This window comes from Macrobrachium rosenbergii, chromosome 21 (assembly GCF_040412425.1).
Source record: "Macrobrachium rosenbergii isolate ZJJX-2024 chromosome 21, ASM4041242v1, whole genome shotgun sequence".
Taxonomy (NCBI): Eukaryota; Metazoa; Arthropoda; class Malacostraca; order Decapoda; family Palaemonidae; genus Macrobrachium; species Macrobrachium rosenbergii.
Window position 1 is genome coordinate 40,350,507 of NC_089761.1, and position 18,125 is coordinate 40,368,631.

Here is an 18,125-nt window from a genome sequence, read left to right on the forward strand (position 1 = left end):
AAGACAGAAAGAAGTGTAATTGAAGGGAAACTGTACAAAAAAACCTTTACTACCAATTATATTACTCTGTGCAAGGTACACTGTAGATAATACTCGGCTACAGGGCATAATGTTTGATGACAAACATCAGCAACAATAAGCAAATTGAAAATATAAGTAGGTATGTGCAATCTTAATGCCAACACTAATGGAATATTTCCAACCACTCTAAAGTAAAATTAAGGACAAAGTACAATGCATTTGGAGAAGTAAAATAAAACATTCATTACTCTGTTCTTAGTTCCGTAAAGAATATTTTGATTCTTTACAGTTGAATATAAACACTGCCAAAAAACGAAAGAAAAGAATATTAAAATGGTTTCATAAAGATGGTCTCATTTGTAAGTGGGTTTCTTCAGGTGAATGTCCTGTAACTGGACTGCATATGAAAAACAGAATAGTTGTGGTACAGCAAATCTCTCCTATTATTTTCATATTCCGGGTCGAAATTCTAAATCATTCGTCAATATTTCTCTCCCTCGATTATCATAACCAGATAAATTATCTACAACAATTAAACATGACCACTTCTAAATTAAATACACATTATTGCATAGCACTTGCTTCAATCTTCGATACATTTTGTGTAGTTTCTACTGAGTGATGTGGCTAACTGAATATGGCATTCACATCTAAATATATCATCACATACAACATGAAGATAAACAATTCATCAGTGCCAACAACATGCATCAGAGATGTAAAAAATAATCCGCGGACGAATACAAATCCCACGTGGCTTACAACCTACACAAAATAAATATTCTCAGGATGGGTATAAAATTCTTTTTGAAAGAGATATGCAAAAAATATTCCATTTCACAACTACTTTTTTCTCTTAACAGCAGAATACACTGGTAAATATAATTCTGCCATACTAAACAAAGTGTTTACATTATAAAAAGTCAACAAATTTATTTTATTACAGGACATCTTTTACAGCATATACAGTACAAATTCTAATTTAAAATAAATACTCCATAAACTAAAGCAACGTACTTTAAATTGAATTGGATCACTAAAGAGCGCTATTTTACTATCTATCCTTCAACATCCACCTGAAAGTTAAAAGAGACACAAGGCAAGCAACATAGTCATTTTCCCGTAGTGGTGTGATATACTGAGAACTATCTTTTATGCCTCTGGTGCAAAAGAGAGGAAAACTTTGCATGGATACAAGGATTTGCTACAAAGTCCCATTGCTTTCTTTATAACAAGTCAGTACAGCGTGCATAACATGGTTTAAAACAAACAAATGAAAATAGCAAAAAGACATATATATACTGTATATATATATATATATATATATATATATATATATATATATATATATATATATATATATATATATATATATATATATATATATATATATATATATATATATATTGCATTATAAACCTAAAAACTGTTGCACCCCATTATAATAATTGCATGTCATTAAAAGTATATAATGTTTCAATACAGATTTAGAAAACATTGTTTCTCGATGTTATAAGCATATATAACCTTTCCTTTAAATAAAATAAGATGCATCATGGTGTGCTCATTAAAAAATCTTTTATACACACATTCTTTAGTAAGAATTCACAATCTCTTTAATCTTAACAATGTTGGAAACTTTACATAAGTAATGATGTAAATACCTATAAACTTCCGTTAATCCTCCTCATTGAAATACAGAGCTAAAAATCTTTAAAAAACTACCGCAATTTTGAAACTAGCTTTAACCCTTATAGTTGAGGAAACAAACAACTGTGAAATGTACAGTTTGTATTTGAGCTTAAAACTATAAGGGAGGGATACAGTGAATAACCTTAATGCTACTGGACTATTAGGATTGCAATCTGTTACAGACTTTTTTTTGTACATCATAACCATTACCATCTAGCTGTGCACATTTTACAACCTTTCCACTTGGAAATCTAACTAATTATTGTAACCAGTGCTAAAAGCCCAAATGCCGTCAAGTGTGTGCACATATTTGGACCCACCATTCCACAACCAACTTTTGAATAAATATATCTGTATGTTCCCTCTGTCAAAACTACATTTTGTTGAAATTATTAGTTGGAATAATGGGACAGCAAGAAAAGTGGCCAATATCTACAGTAGGTACTGTACGCATTAAAAACCAATATGTACAGGTAAGATACCCTAAAGCTAGATCACATTCTTAATTTCTTCAACTTTTAACCAAGGTTCAAACTTGGCATAAAAACCTGTAATCACTGAAAAGAAAATGAAATGTAATTTTTAAAAATCTTTTGGCTCACCACTGAATGCAAAATAGTCTAGGTAATGTACATCTAATTTCCAAAGACTGTATCAGTGTTTAAAAATAGAGCCACAACCAAGTTTTAAAATCTTAATTTACCACAGCCTACCATTACCTGACATAATCCAATAAAAAACCTTACTGGTTACAATACCTCATATCAAACAGCATTTTTTTGTGAACATGACACATTATCTAACACTGAAACTAGATGTCCTCTCCTAATATGTGTGTGGGTGAGCTGTTTCTTAAGATTAATACTATGCATTACCAGGAGGGTTTGATACAAATCAACATGATGAGTGCTACACCAATGCACTCTGGAAGCAACATTGAAATTATGGTCCACAAATCAGTTTGGCCCAACAGACAATAAACATATAACTCTGTTCACAAAAGTTTACTCTACTATTAGCCTGAGGTCTTGATTATTATCACTTTGTCAAGATAAGGGACTGGAAATAAAACTCCTTACAGAAACTACCTTTCTTTTCTTCAGAATACTCTTCTACCTGCACTATCTATTGAACTTGAAGAGATTTTTCTTGCTTCCTTTCGATTCTGGGGGCTGAAATAAAAAAAAAAATGTGGTGTTTTTAGCAATATAGCACATTTTTATACAATCCCATTAATCATTAGACTTTAAACTGTGTGGTGGTTTCAGTCACTCACACCAACTTGTAAGTTTGACTGAAGAAAAGTACTACCACATAATTTGTCCCACAAGGTGACACTTCTCATTCCTTTGTGATAACCTCCACCTGGAAGAGTGAAGGGAAAGAAGGAAGGCACAGCAGATTAGTGGGTTTTTATCAAAATGTTTTTTTAGAGAAATTTTGATCAAGAATCCACTAATTAATACTAGCCTGAATTGCAATTTAGGAGAGAGGACAAATGAGCAATATGTGCAGATGCAAAAAGTTCAAATCACACAGACAACAAAGAGTGGAGCCAATGATGACCATGGTTATCCAAGTAGCTTCCATAGTTAATGGATACAATGGAAGATGGGACTCCTAGTCAAGGATGGGTAGGTGTTGGGGAGGGCCATTAAAGGGATGCTGAGGCAGAATCACCTAGCAGTGGTACTGCGAAGCCAACAAGGAACCAAAAACTAAGATGAAACAGCAAAAGCCAGGGAAACAATGATCAAGGGCACCTCCACTGGCAATGGCAAGGAAACCAGTGCAGCAGAGTGCATCATGGAAGAAGGATACACCACCTCTAGCAGTGAGGCAGTGGGTAAACAAGACGAGCTGTAAATAGCAGTGGGCAAAGCAAAAAAAAAAAAAAGGACCAAATAGCAAAATTGCAGCCAACAAAAACATGGCCATAGTTCCAAAGACAGAAAGCAACTTTGCTTAATCTTAATGGATGAGAAGCAGATCTTAGCATAGAATGCCACTGCCCTTGCAAAAGTGAAATGTGGCCAACTGTTTCCGTATCATCTGGTTTGGGGATCGAACTCTAGTCTAATGAGTCAAGATGTGAAAGTGTTGCCAGATGTAGTGAGAGACCAGGAAGGGAAGGTAGGGAGGCAAGGAGAGAGAACAGATCCAAGCAAAGGGGTCAAGACTTGAAAATGAGGAGACAACATTGACCAAGAGGAGGAGGTGGTTCTGGTACACAGTAGCCTACAAAACTGCCTGTCATGAGGGGATAATTCTTGGACCCTATACAAGGGCACTTTTAAAAGTGAACCACAAGACTGCAGGTCTTACCACTCTGTTAAAATAGAATGCTGAGTATTGATTAGGATATCATTTTCCTGAAATTAGCCCAAGTGAGAAGAACCACAAATATAATACTGAAATGAAAACCTTAAAGCACATATCCTAAGAAATAAAAGCACCAATGACAGGCAAAAGTGGAGCATAAGAAAACCTTCACTGTGACTGAGCAAACTAAAAATGCACTGAGTAATGAAAATCTCTAAGGACTGAGCACGGGGAAATATTTCTCTACACTGTCATAATAAAACCCAACAAAACAATTCAATAAAAAATATACCAAGTAATAAAGAAATTACAATTCATTAAAAAATATACCAAGTAATAAAGAAATTAACTTAAAAATTCCAAGAGGTGAAACAGCAAGTGATCTAAGTAACATGTCAGTGAATAAAACTGTAAGTATTTATAGTAACATCAGTGACAAGATGACAACAACTGGAGGCTTAAGAAACAAAATAGCAAAAAGCTCATCAAACACTTACAACAAACCTAAGAGAATACAAATATTCACATGCAAATTACTTCACAATATTACTGACCACAGAATGCCCACAGTAAAATAGCATGAGAATGAAATAAATTAAACAGCACATATCTTTGGAAGCATAGCACACTCCCAGTTCTGAAGAAGTTACACAGAAGAATGCAAAGAGCAGCCTTGTGGGACTGGAGTGTGAAATTCTTTCAAGCTGGTGTGACTGCCACCATTTCACATAAAAACATAAAGTATTTGTTAATCACATCAATGTTTCTAGTCATATACTATGTTCTGTGAAGTTGTTTCTAATTATAAAAACAATATTGTATCAAACCCAGTACATGGAAAAAACTATTTATTTTAAAATATTGTTTAGCAGTTAAGTGGAAAAATACATGATTGATGGGTTGTGATGAAGAAAATAAAATTAAACAGAAGCAATCTGTGACCCCTTGTCTCTTTTTGTCCTAACTTTTTTTTTCTTTTTTAAAATTTTGTTGCAATATCATCAAAATAAATATGGTTCATTACTCAATAACCCTAATACAACAGCTGGGACTCAATACAAAAGTAAGTAAGGATACATGCACTGCGCAATAATTTGATCAACTTAAGACTAACACAAATGAAAGCAGAGAAAAATACATAATAATGCTCAAAACTTACCATTAATTTACTACCTAGAAGAAGACGTGCCTTCTCTTCTTCGTTAGGCGTGGCAGTGTCATCAGCTCGGAAATGAGCTAAATTCAACTTATGTTTGATAGCCTGTAAATAAGAAAATACAGATTTTACTATGGCTGCTAAGCAGTCCTCTACATACAGACAAGTTCCATTCCAAGAGCTTGTTTGTAAGTTCAATTTGTCTGTAACCCCAACCAAGTTAACCTAGGCATCCAACATTTTAGTAAGCATATAGCATATAGCATCGTTCAGTAATAAAGCTTTTTATCAAGACAATTTGGTCTTAATACATACAATACAGTTTGTAACAAATGAAAAACTTTTATATTTCCTTGTAAAGTGGCAATAAAATATATGAAATAAAGTTGATATATCCTACATATCAAACAGACATGGAAGTTTGTAGCTTTGAAAGTTTGAAAGTTCAAAGATTGTATGTCAGGGACTACCCATGTTTAAAATCAAGGACTATTTAATTAATTACCAGTAGTATCTGAGGATTGTTCTTAGAAAATATCTAGCTTCCTAGAAACTTATTTTACTACATACCAAAAAAACTGACCTATGAAACTTAAGAAATAACTATCTAAGGTTCATCACAACTGTCTACAATATAAAATGACAATTGAAAAAATTTTTTATGTTTAGCTGTGATAAGAAAAATCAGTCCTAGCCTGAAGTTTACACATAAATCAATAGAACTCACCTGTGATAACAAAGCTGACTTTGAGTCCTGTTTCATTGCCATAAGGAAATCGAGCCAAGTCCAGGTAACATTGTGGTACTCAAGGGTAGGAATGACAAGTCTGAAGTTGGAGACGTCTTCAAGATTTTTCTCTTTCTTCCCTTTATAACTTACTTTGACAGGTAACTCGGGGATTTTAATGTACACAAAGAGTTTATTTTGCTCTGCTCGTTGCTGTAGGGATAAAGAGTAATGCCTTTAAATATTAAACCTAAAAGCAAATCTTATCTTACTACATTAATTTCAACATTTACAAAAACCCATTGAAGAACTCCTAAAAGATCATTAATAAAACTGCTATACTTAACTCCTGAATCTTTTGTTTATAGTCACAACACTGTGATCCCACAACAAAAAATTTGATTATTTGAAAATATTAAAATCTTCTATATGAATGCATCACATTAACATGACCAATCTAGGTGTTGTGCAAGAAACCACTCATGTCATTCCAATGTACAAGAAAATGATAAGCAAGTCTCCAGGAGATTAGAGCATACATCCCTTTGGTTCCAGTCAGTTAATGGATTCAAACTTTTTGCAGATACTTTTATGTTGCAGGTTAATATGAGTTTCTCTTCATTGTTTATTATATATATGTACATCTTATCTACTTATTGTTTTTTTTATCTTGTTACTTTTTCTTTGCAATTTCTTTGAAAGTTTTTTCTTCACTTCTCACCTTATTTTCTGTAAGAAGAAGAAGAAGAAGAAGAAGAAGAAGAAGAAGAAGAAGAAGAAGAAGAAGAAGAAGAAGAAGAAGAAGAAGAAGAAGAAGAAGAAGAAGAAGAAGAAGAAGAAGAAGAAGAAGAAGAAGAAGAAGAAAGTTCCTCTTGAACTAGAAAATAAATTGATATGGATTTGATTTTCCTTGTTTCGATATTTAACAATTTTAAAATGTACTAAGACACTGCAAATTACAGTTGTGAGATGTAACTGTTGGGTAATTGTCCAGAATGTAGACTAAAAGACTTGGAAAAACTAATCAATGAGAATAACTTTAGGTAAACTTAACAATTATCTATAGGCAGTCTCCGCTTACTGGAGGCATCGGTTAACAACGTTTCGGTTTTACGGCGCTTGGCTAGCGATGTCGTTAACCCGATTTTCAGCACCGATATCTGGTTAATGGCACCGTTAAGTGAGGATTTCAGAACCAACCTCAGGTTAACAGCGCCATTAAGCGGGGATTTCGGTGCTGATCTCTGTTTAACTGTGCTGTTAAGCGGGGTTGTCAGCGCTATTATCGCCGATTTTCGGTTAACTGGGGACTGCCTATAAAGAAGAATGGAACCAGATGAACTTACCTTCATGATTTCCACATCATCTTTGTCTTGAAGTGACACATAGAAATTGGACTCTTTGTGCGATTTTCTGAGGGAAGCATGTTTCTTGCTGCCCTTTGAAGCTGTTGAAATTAAAAACTTCAGTTATATTTTTGTCACATCACACTCGGCATGTGTATGTATAGAAAAACCCAAAATAAATATAATTAAATTTAACATTACACATTCTACAGTTAAAAAGATGAAATGGAAGTGTTTCAAGGATACAAATTAGTTATGTGAGCATTGTGCAACCTCTAACTTCATATATTTTTACTCATTTTCATTTAAGTATTTGAAGGCTAATTCTAGTGATCATTTTAAATGCCAATGGTTCATTTTATAAGATTCCAAACTAATAAACTGATAAAATTATTCAATACAGTATGCATGTATGTCAATACAGTAATGTCATATTTCATCATTTACCAAAGCTGAACATGTAAATTGAAAGTATGTGGGAGAAAAGAAATGAAAAACCAGACAATTCTGAGAACAGATTTTACAATAATTTTACTGCACAATAAGTCACATTAATGAAATGACACTGGTAGTAATTCATGCTTAATGAATTATCGATAAACTTTGTACCATAATCCTAAGTGGCATCTAAACTACACATGCTCCCCTTCTGCAAATAATCAAATATACAAGAAATAAAATGTGAATCGTATAACAAAGAAAAAAGTGCACTGAGACAAAGCTTACATGTTCCACCCTCACCAGATAGCTCCTCTTCTGTTGCATTGTCAGGAAAACAGAACTTCATCATCGTCTTGAAAAACTGGTAAGTAAGTGCTGAAATAAAATATAAAATTAAGATTCAAAGTAAAATACAGTCTTCACAGATATTTTTATAGAGGTTACTTTACTTATGTCTGCATGTCAATCTCATTCAAACAAACTCAATGTTAAATGGCTGCTTAAGTTTGCAAAGTGACTGCTAGTGATGAATGTGACCTTCCATCTAGGAGGAATGTTCTCCTTGTCTCCCTGTCCAATGCTCTCAATTTTTGGCCAGGTTTGCTGACAAGTGATGTACACTAATTGGGCAAGGGGGGGGTGCGGGCTAGGAGAAGGCACTCCTAGTAAAGTAAAAGTTTGAAATTATTACTTAAGATTTTGTTAAGGAGGGGAGTGACTGACTACTGAGAACTCAGCCATTCTTCCATTACTGTAATGTGGTGACCAATGGCACCTACAACTTGAACTAGTACTGGACTACATTTTGAATATTTCTTGTACTGTATAATAAACAGTAATAGTAAAATTTTAAATCTACTACATTCATGAATACAGAGGGGCAGGGGTAATATTCCAGAATAGCTGCATACTAGTCTTCTGTTATGCACAATATCAAGTTGGGGGTCTGAGGTGGGTCAAAAGACATCTGGGCAGAAAAGGGAGTGGCACCCTGGGATGTTCTTTATAAAGTAAGAGCCATAACCAGGCTAAGTGTTTTGATGCAAATATGCTGGTCTACGTATGCCATCATACCGCACTCAGTTCCTCTAAATTGCTCACTGCTTATTTTTTAACTGTTCCTTTTGATCTTGTTTGTTAAAACATATTTTAGCAAGAATACAAAATCACCTGGATAGCATGCATAATGCATCACAAGGAAGAAAAAAAATATACACAAACAAAAATGAAACCTGACAGGCAATTACATTAAATAAAAACATTGCAATAATTTCCAGAAGAATAACACCACTTACAGGAACACACAAAAAAAGCTAGACAAACAGCTCACTAAAAAAGTTATAAGTACATTATACTAATGACTTGGAACAATAAAGACATGAATACAAAGAGTGGAAAGGTTGATATACAAACAAAAGAGCACTTCTACACTTCTTTCCTTCCAGCAAAACAAATCTTGGACAATGAGTGTTTGACAAGGGAAACATGGGACTAGATGTCTTTCAGACTAAGTATTACTCTCTAACCAATTCTTAAATGGTAGTACAGAAATAAATGATCCCAGAGTTATATGCAGAATAATCACCATTTTATGACAACAGTTTTGCTAGTTCAAACTGCTATCTGGCATATAATTTATCTGTTTTTAACAGGCCATGAATGCATATGCAAAAATAAGATGTTTGTAATCAGTACTGGCACATGAGTTTTTGTGTTAATTATATAATTAACAAGAGTGATAGTAAAGCAACATGCAAAATAAAACATCATATCCCAAACATGAGATTCCAAATAACTCATTAAAGTGTTATCATATCACCAATTTATATCCTCATAAAAACAAAAAAAAAAAATTTTTGGAAAAATGAAAAAAATGGTATCATATTTACCAATATTCAAAGGTACCACATTCACTTCAAAGTGTTCAATGATGGAAATCCCTCCACAAGGGGGCTTCTCTCGGCAAAATATTCTTAGAGTCCTCTGAAAATCAAAGGGCAAAAATACTTAAATTAGAATCAAATATACAATACATGAAATGATCTTTAAAATCTAAAATCTCTTACATTTTAGAAAAAAAATTAACATTTTCATATAAGTGAAAAAGTTCAAGATTTGATACACTTCCAATTCATACATATTCTTAAGGATAACTAGAACTGAACAATATACCTGGCGATCAACAGGCATCTTAATTTGCAGTTCTGATGGCATGAGCACCTCCTCATAGTTCTGGTTAGGAAGCAGGTTTCGCATTGTAACATACCCGAGCTCCAAAAGATGTTCGCCACTGTCATCAGCATTAGTCTTTTTTGTGTACCTTGCATGATTAAAAAGATTGCAGAGAATAAAAGCAACAACCCATTTAAAATTTGTTCTTTGCACTTATAATTATTTCTGTCTAAAAGCTATACTACAAAGGCATAGGAAGCTTTTTGTTTGTTCTTAATTAGTAATATCCAAGGAAGGCCATGAATTATGCAATAAGCTAAATTTTTAAAATGACAAGAATACCAACAAACTTATTAAACAGTGACCTGTGACAATTGAAAATCACTGTTAAAGCCACTCCTAAATAGCAGTCATTAGTAAATATGAAATTAAGATTATTTCAAGTACCAAACCATCTCTTTCTTGTAAGTCTATTACTTATAATCTCAAGTTGCCATGTTATTTATAATTACTTATCAAGCTTATGTTCAAATAAATTTTGAAAATACAGAGACTTGAGAAAAAGAATTCAACAACCCTGGACATGCAATCATCAACTTGACTACAAGCAAACTTATGTAAATAACAGTCAGCAATGAAAATCCAACTGTATTTCAAACAGTGTAATTTCCCCCCCCCTCCCTACTTACCAGCCTTTCAAAAAATTTTTATAATCTGGCCTTAAATTTGATTCATATTACCCAACTAATAAACACAATTTACTCAAAACCCTTTTTATCTTCTATACAGTATATTAGTTTTCATTTCTATAAATCTTTCTTCCAAATTATTGGCTATTTAATCCTAAAACCAAAAATATCACTTCCTCCTTAAATATTTCATCCCAGTCATCAACTGACACAGTACCACATTGGCTTATTTCCTTGAGGTTGAAATAATTTATTCTTTAATGCACAGAAATAAAGCACTAAATGGAGACTGAAACAAATTTTGAAAAATGACACTGTTTAAACACAAACAGGATGATCTGTGCTGAAAAATACAGTCCCACAAATTAAAACATCTCCTCTAGTGAACCAACCTCCTCCAAGTTAAATAAGATTGCCAAGACTTTAATGAACTTCTCAATGACTCCTCTTTTTGCATTTAAATATTTAAATTCACTTCTTATTTGCCCTTAATTTCAATTTATTTAAGTTTCTTCCAAGAACAAAATTGCCTGTAGCCTCAAACTTACAGAAAGTTGGAAAGTACCAAGTGTGCAATTCCCAACTGGCCATCAGCTTCTGTTAATCTCCACTGAGCTTTCCTGAAGCAGACTTCATTCATGCGGATCACTTTTGTCTATAAAAAAAGTAAAAGTGCGTGGAACAAATTCATTTATTTAAAACAACATACTGTATTACTTAAAATCTTTCCTATACTAAACACATTGCCTATATGAAATAAGGAAATGCAAAAACTGCATTAAAGGGACCTGTAAAAATGTTTGTATGTCATTCCTAAGGAGTTAGTACTGTATAGTCAGAACAAACTGCATAAGGTATCAAATGCAAGGTGCCCCAAAAACCATAAGTCTGTTTTCAGATATGGCAAGTCTTTTATTCTGAATACATGATCAAAGTATTAGATAAATTTATGAAAAGCATTCAGTATCACAATATAAAAAAGGGATCATATTTTACAGTAAGAGACATCATCACTGACCTGTTTATCACCACCTGATGCCATCCACTTATGGTTTGCAGACAACTGGTTTTCATTGTAACAGTGGATTCTCATGGCTAACTCTTCACTCAGGCTATTGACTTGTTCTTTGCAGTCTGACACCTACAAGTTGAGGCAATAGGAAACATAAGAAACAGAATAAATTAGCTATAATTTTAAAATCAAAATTACAGAGTAAGTGTGCCTGAAAGACTTCAAAATGCAGGTTAAAACCTTTCTAACCTGTTTCTCTAAGTCTGCTTTATCTTTTAACTTGGACTCATTCAGTGGATCCTTATCAAGCTGTCTCTGAACTAAGTAAACCTCCTTTTCCAAACTTCTCAGCTGGGACATATGATATCTGAAAAAAATAACAATAAAAATAAATCCAGTTAAAAAAATTCAGCAAGTAACCTAACTACTCTGGATCTTTCCCATCTAGATCTCTTCTTGAACTCTTTTTACTTAAAACTTCTACAATTCAAAAACAAATTCTCCAAGTCATCCCTAAGAGAATCTACAAGTGTAATTCAGTGGTAGTTTTAAACTGTCACTTTATAATCTTAATAATAAATATAATACTAATATCTACATAACAGATACCTTTTAACTGAAGATTCATTAAAAATGGTTACCACTCCAGATGTACTAATTCTGTAATCAACTTTTTCTAATATACCAATGACCCCATCCATATCAGGAAAAGATTAACTATGAGTTGTCTCATATTTATTAGTAAGTTCTTCTAATAAAGCTGCACAATATGATGAAATCTCTTCATTTAAGGCATACAGCAAACTAGACAATAATGATAACAATTACTGTTAAATTTTCCCCCCTAATATGGTGAGACTTTTGTGTTAGTAATGAACTGGATTAATAACAGGGAAGTTGGTCACATTATAACAATGACTATAAGAAAGTGTGTACAGTACATCCATTCCTTTTTCAGAATAAAGGTGGCACTAAGGTCAAAGTTTCCAGGGAGAGTTGATGAACTTTCATTTTAAGCATTGCAATGAATAATATTTATGCTTTATATATAAATCCAAATATACAGCGAACAACTTTTGTCTTCCCTGAGCCAAACCCTTGAAAAAAATTACTAATAATAAATATACAGTAATTAATCTGATATGTTAAAATCACCTGACTTGATTCTGCAGTCTGATGATGGGCTTCCGTTGGTCATCTTTCGAATAGAGTTGAAGCTGGAATCTCATCCTTGCCATGGCATCACTTGCTTCTTTGATCTTTGGATCAACATACAACAGCAAGTTGTTCAGAATGTCAACCACCATATTGTACTGGAAGAAAATACAAAAAATGCAGCATTCTGAAAGTGCTTAATTGTCTGGGAGGGGGTGTCAAACAGAAATTTAATTATTTCACCGACTAGTATAAATAAGAACATTAATTCTTACTTGCAAAGAATTTGTACTGGCACATAAGTCATGATGCATCAGGGTGAAAGTATCAACTGCCTCAAAGTTACGGCTCCAAAGGTCCTCTTCAGGTAAAGGTGGCTGAACTTCTTCCATCAGTGATATATCAAGACCAGTCTCTCCATAGGATACATAATAAAATTCACAGTGACAACGAGAGACAATACGCTGCAACTGTAGGAGATGATTAAGAATTTCTAAATATTGTTGACAGTGACAATTACTTTAGGTATAATGAAAACAAAATGTTATAAATGCACTGTACTGTGCTTACTACAGTATTCTGTGCTTGAAATACTGTACACATGAGAATGGTGCATTTTCCCAGCTAATATATAAAAAAACATACTGTCACAAAGTCAACTGGTAGTTAATGAAATACAGCAAAGTCAAACAGCTCTGTATCCAACTCTTTACCTGCAGTTCATCATCTCCTTCATCCATAGATCCAACAGTCTGTGAGACAACCCCTCCAACAGACTGTCCACTTCCCACTATGTCCGGCACCTCATTGATTACCTGGCCATCTTTCTCTTCAATATTATCAACAGTTAACCACATGATATTATCTGTGGGGGCACAAAAAATTGAAATGTTAAATAATTTTGATACATTTTAGATAAAAACACTTTAATTTGGCTAAAGTCCTGTAAACATATTTAAAATGAAAAAAATTAATGCTTCAAATTTGTTCGTAGGACAAAAGTTAAAAAAATAAAGTGCCTTTAGCAAGTAGACACGATGCTCATCTTAGCATAAGAGTTTTCCCTGCCTCCTGACTACTACTTCACCCCTTTAATCATTCATTTGTCTTTCAGTTTGTTTGTTTCAGTCAAGAACTATGGCTTCAGCACAAGTATGATTGCATTTTGTATGAGTGTACACTAACTTTCCCTTAAGAAAACAAGTCTTACTAACATTATTTGATATGTTAAATATATATTTAATCTTATTTGACCCTTAATTTAAAATCACATTTCATATAAAAGATACTAGGATACAAGCAATTTTTTAAAGCATTGAAAAGAATGACAAAGAAAGGGGGGGGAAGTTTCAAAACTTTTTACAAAGACATGCTTCTTAAATACAAATTAGACAGTACAACAGTAAAACCAGAAACTGCATACAGTATACAGTTGTAGTGGGTTAAGACATGAGAGATAAAAAAGTACTGCACATTCATACAATCATTTCAAGCAAGCAAGGATAAATGCCAATTCATACTTTCAAACGACCTCATAGGAACAAATCACTGTTCTTACCCATCTGTGTTTCCTTATCACCAGCGCTGACTGTGGCATAGTACTGCATACATTCAAGAGATCCAAACCAAGTGGTCTTGGTTACCAGGGAGTGATCCTGCCAGACTGGACGATGGATTCGTTGCAATATTTCTGACTTTGCAGCACTTAGAATAACATAGCCCTGGGTTTCACAGCCCTTTAGTAGCACCTGGCTATTGACTAGTTGAACTACGAAGAGATAAAAAGAATTTAAATACTTACACTTTTGTGTCTGGTCATTCGTGAATTTCGATTATTGGATACACTTTCAAATTAAATCAATTTCCAGTCATTGTACTACATAATTTAGGAATGAATAAGATTTCACAGAATAACATATATCATTAAAGATTTTAATTTTTCCAATTTCAATACTCATTTGGACTATTTACACGTCTGTCTCTTCAGTATATCATGTATGACACTAATATACTTAATAATTTTGACAATTAGTTTCAGTGCTAAGCTATCTAATTTACTTCAAGGACTTCTGTTTTTATGTTTCACCAATAAAACCTCTTTCATTGTTTTAACACCAGGCATCACTAATATTACTATACAGTTATGAATGATAAATAGTTATTTTCACAGGTATACTACACCTGACACTGAAAATCCATAACAAGAAAACTAAAAATATAGTATTTCTCATACATTATTCTAGTACTGTACTGGAAACAAAGTTCCACATTACTTACTAAGCCATTTCTTATGGATAACATCATCTGTCGTACAAGCTTTAACTCCATGCAGGGTTTGATCTCTTGGCTCCTGATTAGAGCAATCTTCACTAAATGCAACCTGGAAAAGGAACAGCCATCAGGTGAAAAATTTTACCAAGCTCTTACAAATAATGATGAGCCCAACACAACTATGCATCTAGTTTGAATACCCCACAGGATCTTCAACATACAGTATGGATACAATGGTCTTCAATGTAAATATAAACTTAATGGCACAGTAATTATGTGACAGTGAAAGTCTAGTGTTCAACAATATGGTGAAAAGATCCAGACATCCAAATACACAAAGGGACCACCAAGAAGGAAGGATCTGAGATGTATTGATGAGAGCATCTGCCAAGATGTACAAACTCCTGAAATGAACCTAGGCATGATGGTGACTCTAGCTTTTCTGCCCAAGCAAAGATTTCCACTTTCATCAAGAACCCTCTACAGCGGTGGTATTGTCAGCCATGACCCTGGCACAACCACCCACCAAGATGGTTATGAATGCTCAGAAGCCTAAGAAGACTGAAAAGTTGATGTGCCTTATGTCTTCCACTGATCACATACACTTTGCCTATGAAGCCAACATATGGGGAGCCAGCCCTCATCTGAGGCATATGAGAACTTCAGAAGTACAGTTTAGTTTGGGTTTGAAATAACGTGCAATTATTCTTAGCTGTGGGATAACCTGAGAATACTCAAGTATAAGGTAAACTTTCAAGTATAAATGGAAGCTATAAGAAAATAGCAAGATAAACAAACTAACAAAATTATATGATAAAGTAGCAAATTATGGACTTGTTGACAACTACCTTACAAAGTAGCAAATATGCTGCAATAACGTAAAGAACTTCCATCTTGAGTACTTTTTAAATCTTCTGATAGTTAAAATAATGCTCCATATTCTGTATACAACAGAAAGCTTACCTGATTGTTGTCAGCCTCTGCTATTAACTGTTGTAACATTTGCTGAGCATGACCTGACTGCAGTCTTGTCATTGGTGATGGTGTTGACTGTACGGGAGGTGCCTGCAAATTGTGTAAAAAAACACGTTAGTTTTCTTTTCTTTTCTGCGTCCAAGTTGTTATTTATTCTTTTATCAGTAAGCTTGGAATTACAAAACATTCATTTACACACCCAGAGATCCAAATGAGAAGAGGTACCTGTGTCTTTGAAAGATCTGGGCCCTTGCATTTTTTAAATGGGTTGGTCTATGATATTATCAAAATGAATATAAAATTAATACAGTAGGTTTTTATTCAACAGTAATGAAGTTTTGGTTTCTGAGATATAGAGAGTAGATTGTAAGCTTATGTTTCCCTAACTAAAAGACCAATTTTCAGTCATTATTTGTGCTTTTTATTCAATTTCTTTGAACAGGCACCATATTTAACTGTCAACAGACAAGTGCATTTTAGCTAGCTATTTTTACTTATTACTTAGTGGTTTTACTTTATTTTTGTTTTAGTCTTTATATCTAGAGTTTTTTATGAAAATACAATACCAAATTTAAGATGATTTGTTTTTTAAAGTTAGGCTTCATTCATTAGTTTTTTCTTTATCTTGTTCAATTTTTGTCTTAATTATCTTTGGTTTTTAAATATACGAAAAACAAAAATGTGTCCTCATCTTCATACACCTAAGTCTTTGGAGTCCTGATCTCTGCAGGATTACTTATAAAAACAAACCTTAAAATAAAAAAAATTATTATGTCATAATAACTTGGGTGTTAAAAGTACTTTGTAGTACTTTACAGTAATTATAAATTTAACATACTTCTCCCAAAAATTCTACTTAGATAATGACTACCTGTACAATCTAAAATACAAAACTCATGCAAAACTGTACCTCAAAGAAAGAAACTTCAACTTATCAAATAAAATAACCTGCAAAGACGCTGTGGGTGATGTCAGACTCTGGGAGGCGTTGGTATCTGTAACTGAGCGGCTGCGAGGCTTCTGAGGGGTGGAGGCATCGCGGTTGTAACTCTTAATGATATCAGGAGCAAGATTTCTTCGCAGCTGCTGATTCTTATTCCACGAGTCATAGAGAGCAAATACAATGTCACGGTTATTAGTGGTCCAAGCACCCTAAAAACAGAAATAAATAAGTGGATTACAATCGGGGAATCCTGCACTCATATACAAATCTGTGTTGATAAATCAGAGTTCATGGAAATAAATCAGGGGTTTCACACATGATAAAAGATCCCTACCTTAAGACCATACACAACCAGACGATGATTTGGCGTATCTCGCAGACTTGGATCATGGCCAGATCCTGAAGGAGTGGGCGTTAAAGTTTCTCTCATGTATGCTACTTTGCTAACGTTCAAGAAGTAAAACTTCTCTACTGGCTGAGCCATTGGTTCCTGTTGTAATAAAAAATAGTTAAAGGTACTGACTTCACTCTCATAATGAACAGTTTGCCACAAACAAATAATTGCAGCACAACTACACAGCAAAATTCTGTCAGCAACATGGCACACTAGTGCTGTCAAGCCACAAAAATGTCATCTTCATCCAGATTTCATTATTACCAAAAATTCATCATATTAACAGTTACCACAGAGTATCTGATAATTATATCAAACTATTCTAATATTCATAAAAAAGGGAAAAACTGAGGTACAATAATATAAATGTTACACAAATATCAAGATACACAATTTTATTCTTATTTTTGCAAAAATATTATGAAATCATTTTGTTGACTCTTATCCAACATGAATTTTCTTATTTCACAATTCTGCAATAAATGAACTACAGTCTTTGGATAACAGTGGTCATATCTACAATATAACCAAAATTGCACACACCTGTGGCAGTTCTTCCTCTCCATCATTCTGGAAAGAAAGGTGGTCTTTAAGGACACTCTGAAGCCAAATCTGAGCATGGCAAAGTTCAGTATTCAAGTACGCAATGCTCCAGGAACTACGAGGACGGTGCTTAAGTCCATCATTGACCGGGATCAAAGATAAGTTGTGCTCTGAGAAAACAAAAATGAAAATTAACTGTTCACTGCCATATTATATTTTACACTACAGTATACCCATAACTTTACATCTGCAATTTCTATTAGTAA

At 33.7% G+C, this 18,125-nt stretch overlaps 1 protein-coding gene across 1 annotated transcript in view; it reads right to left on the reverse strand.

Annotated features, from left to right (window-relative positions):
* Window positions 1-1,418: 1,418 nt before the first annotated feature.
* Window positions 1,419-18,125, reverse strand: part of hob (hobbit) — a 67,822-nt gene continuing 51,115 nt past the window's right edge. Inside the window, 19 exon segments of the mRNA XM_067123547.1 lie at window positions 1,419-2,885; window positions 5,195-5,296; window positions 5,919-6,131; window positions 7,265-7,365; window positions 7,991-8,080; window positions 9,595-9,688; window positions 9,878-10,025; window positions 11,115-11,221; window positions 11,585-11,707; window positions 11,828-11,945; window positions 12,734-12,891; window positions 13,009-13,203; window positions 13,447-13,598; window positions 14,292-14,501; window positions 15,011-15,113; window positions 15,968-16,069; window positions 16,928-17,131; window positions 17,257-17,412; window positions 17,860-18,029. Of these exon segments, the coding sequence (XP_066979648.1) occupies window positions 2,835-2,885; window positions 5,195-5,296; window positions 5,919-6,131; window positions 7,265-7,365; window positions 7,991-8,080; window positions 9,595-9,688; window positions 9,878-10,025; window positions 11,115-11,221; window positions 11,585-11,707; window positions 11,828-11,945; window positions 12,734-12,891; window positions 13,009-13,203; window positions 13,447-13,598; window positions 14,292-14,501; window positions 15,011-15,113; window positions 15,968-16,069; window positions 16,928-17,131; window positions 17,257-17,412; window positions 17,860-18,029 (2,597 nt within the window). The 3' untranslated portion in view covers window positions 1,419-2,834.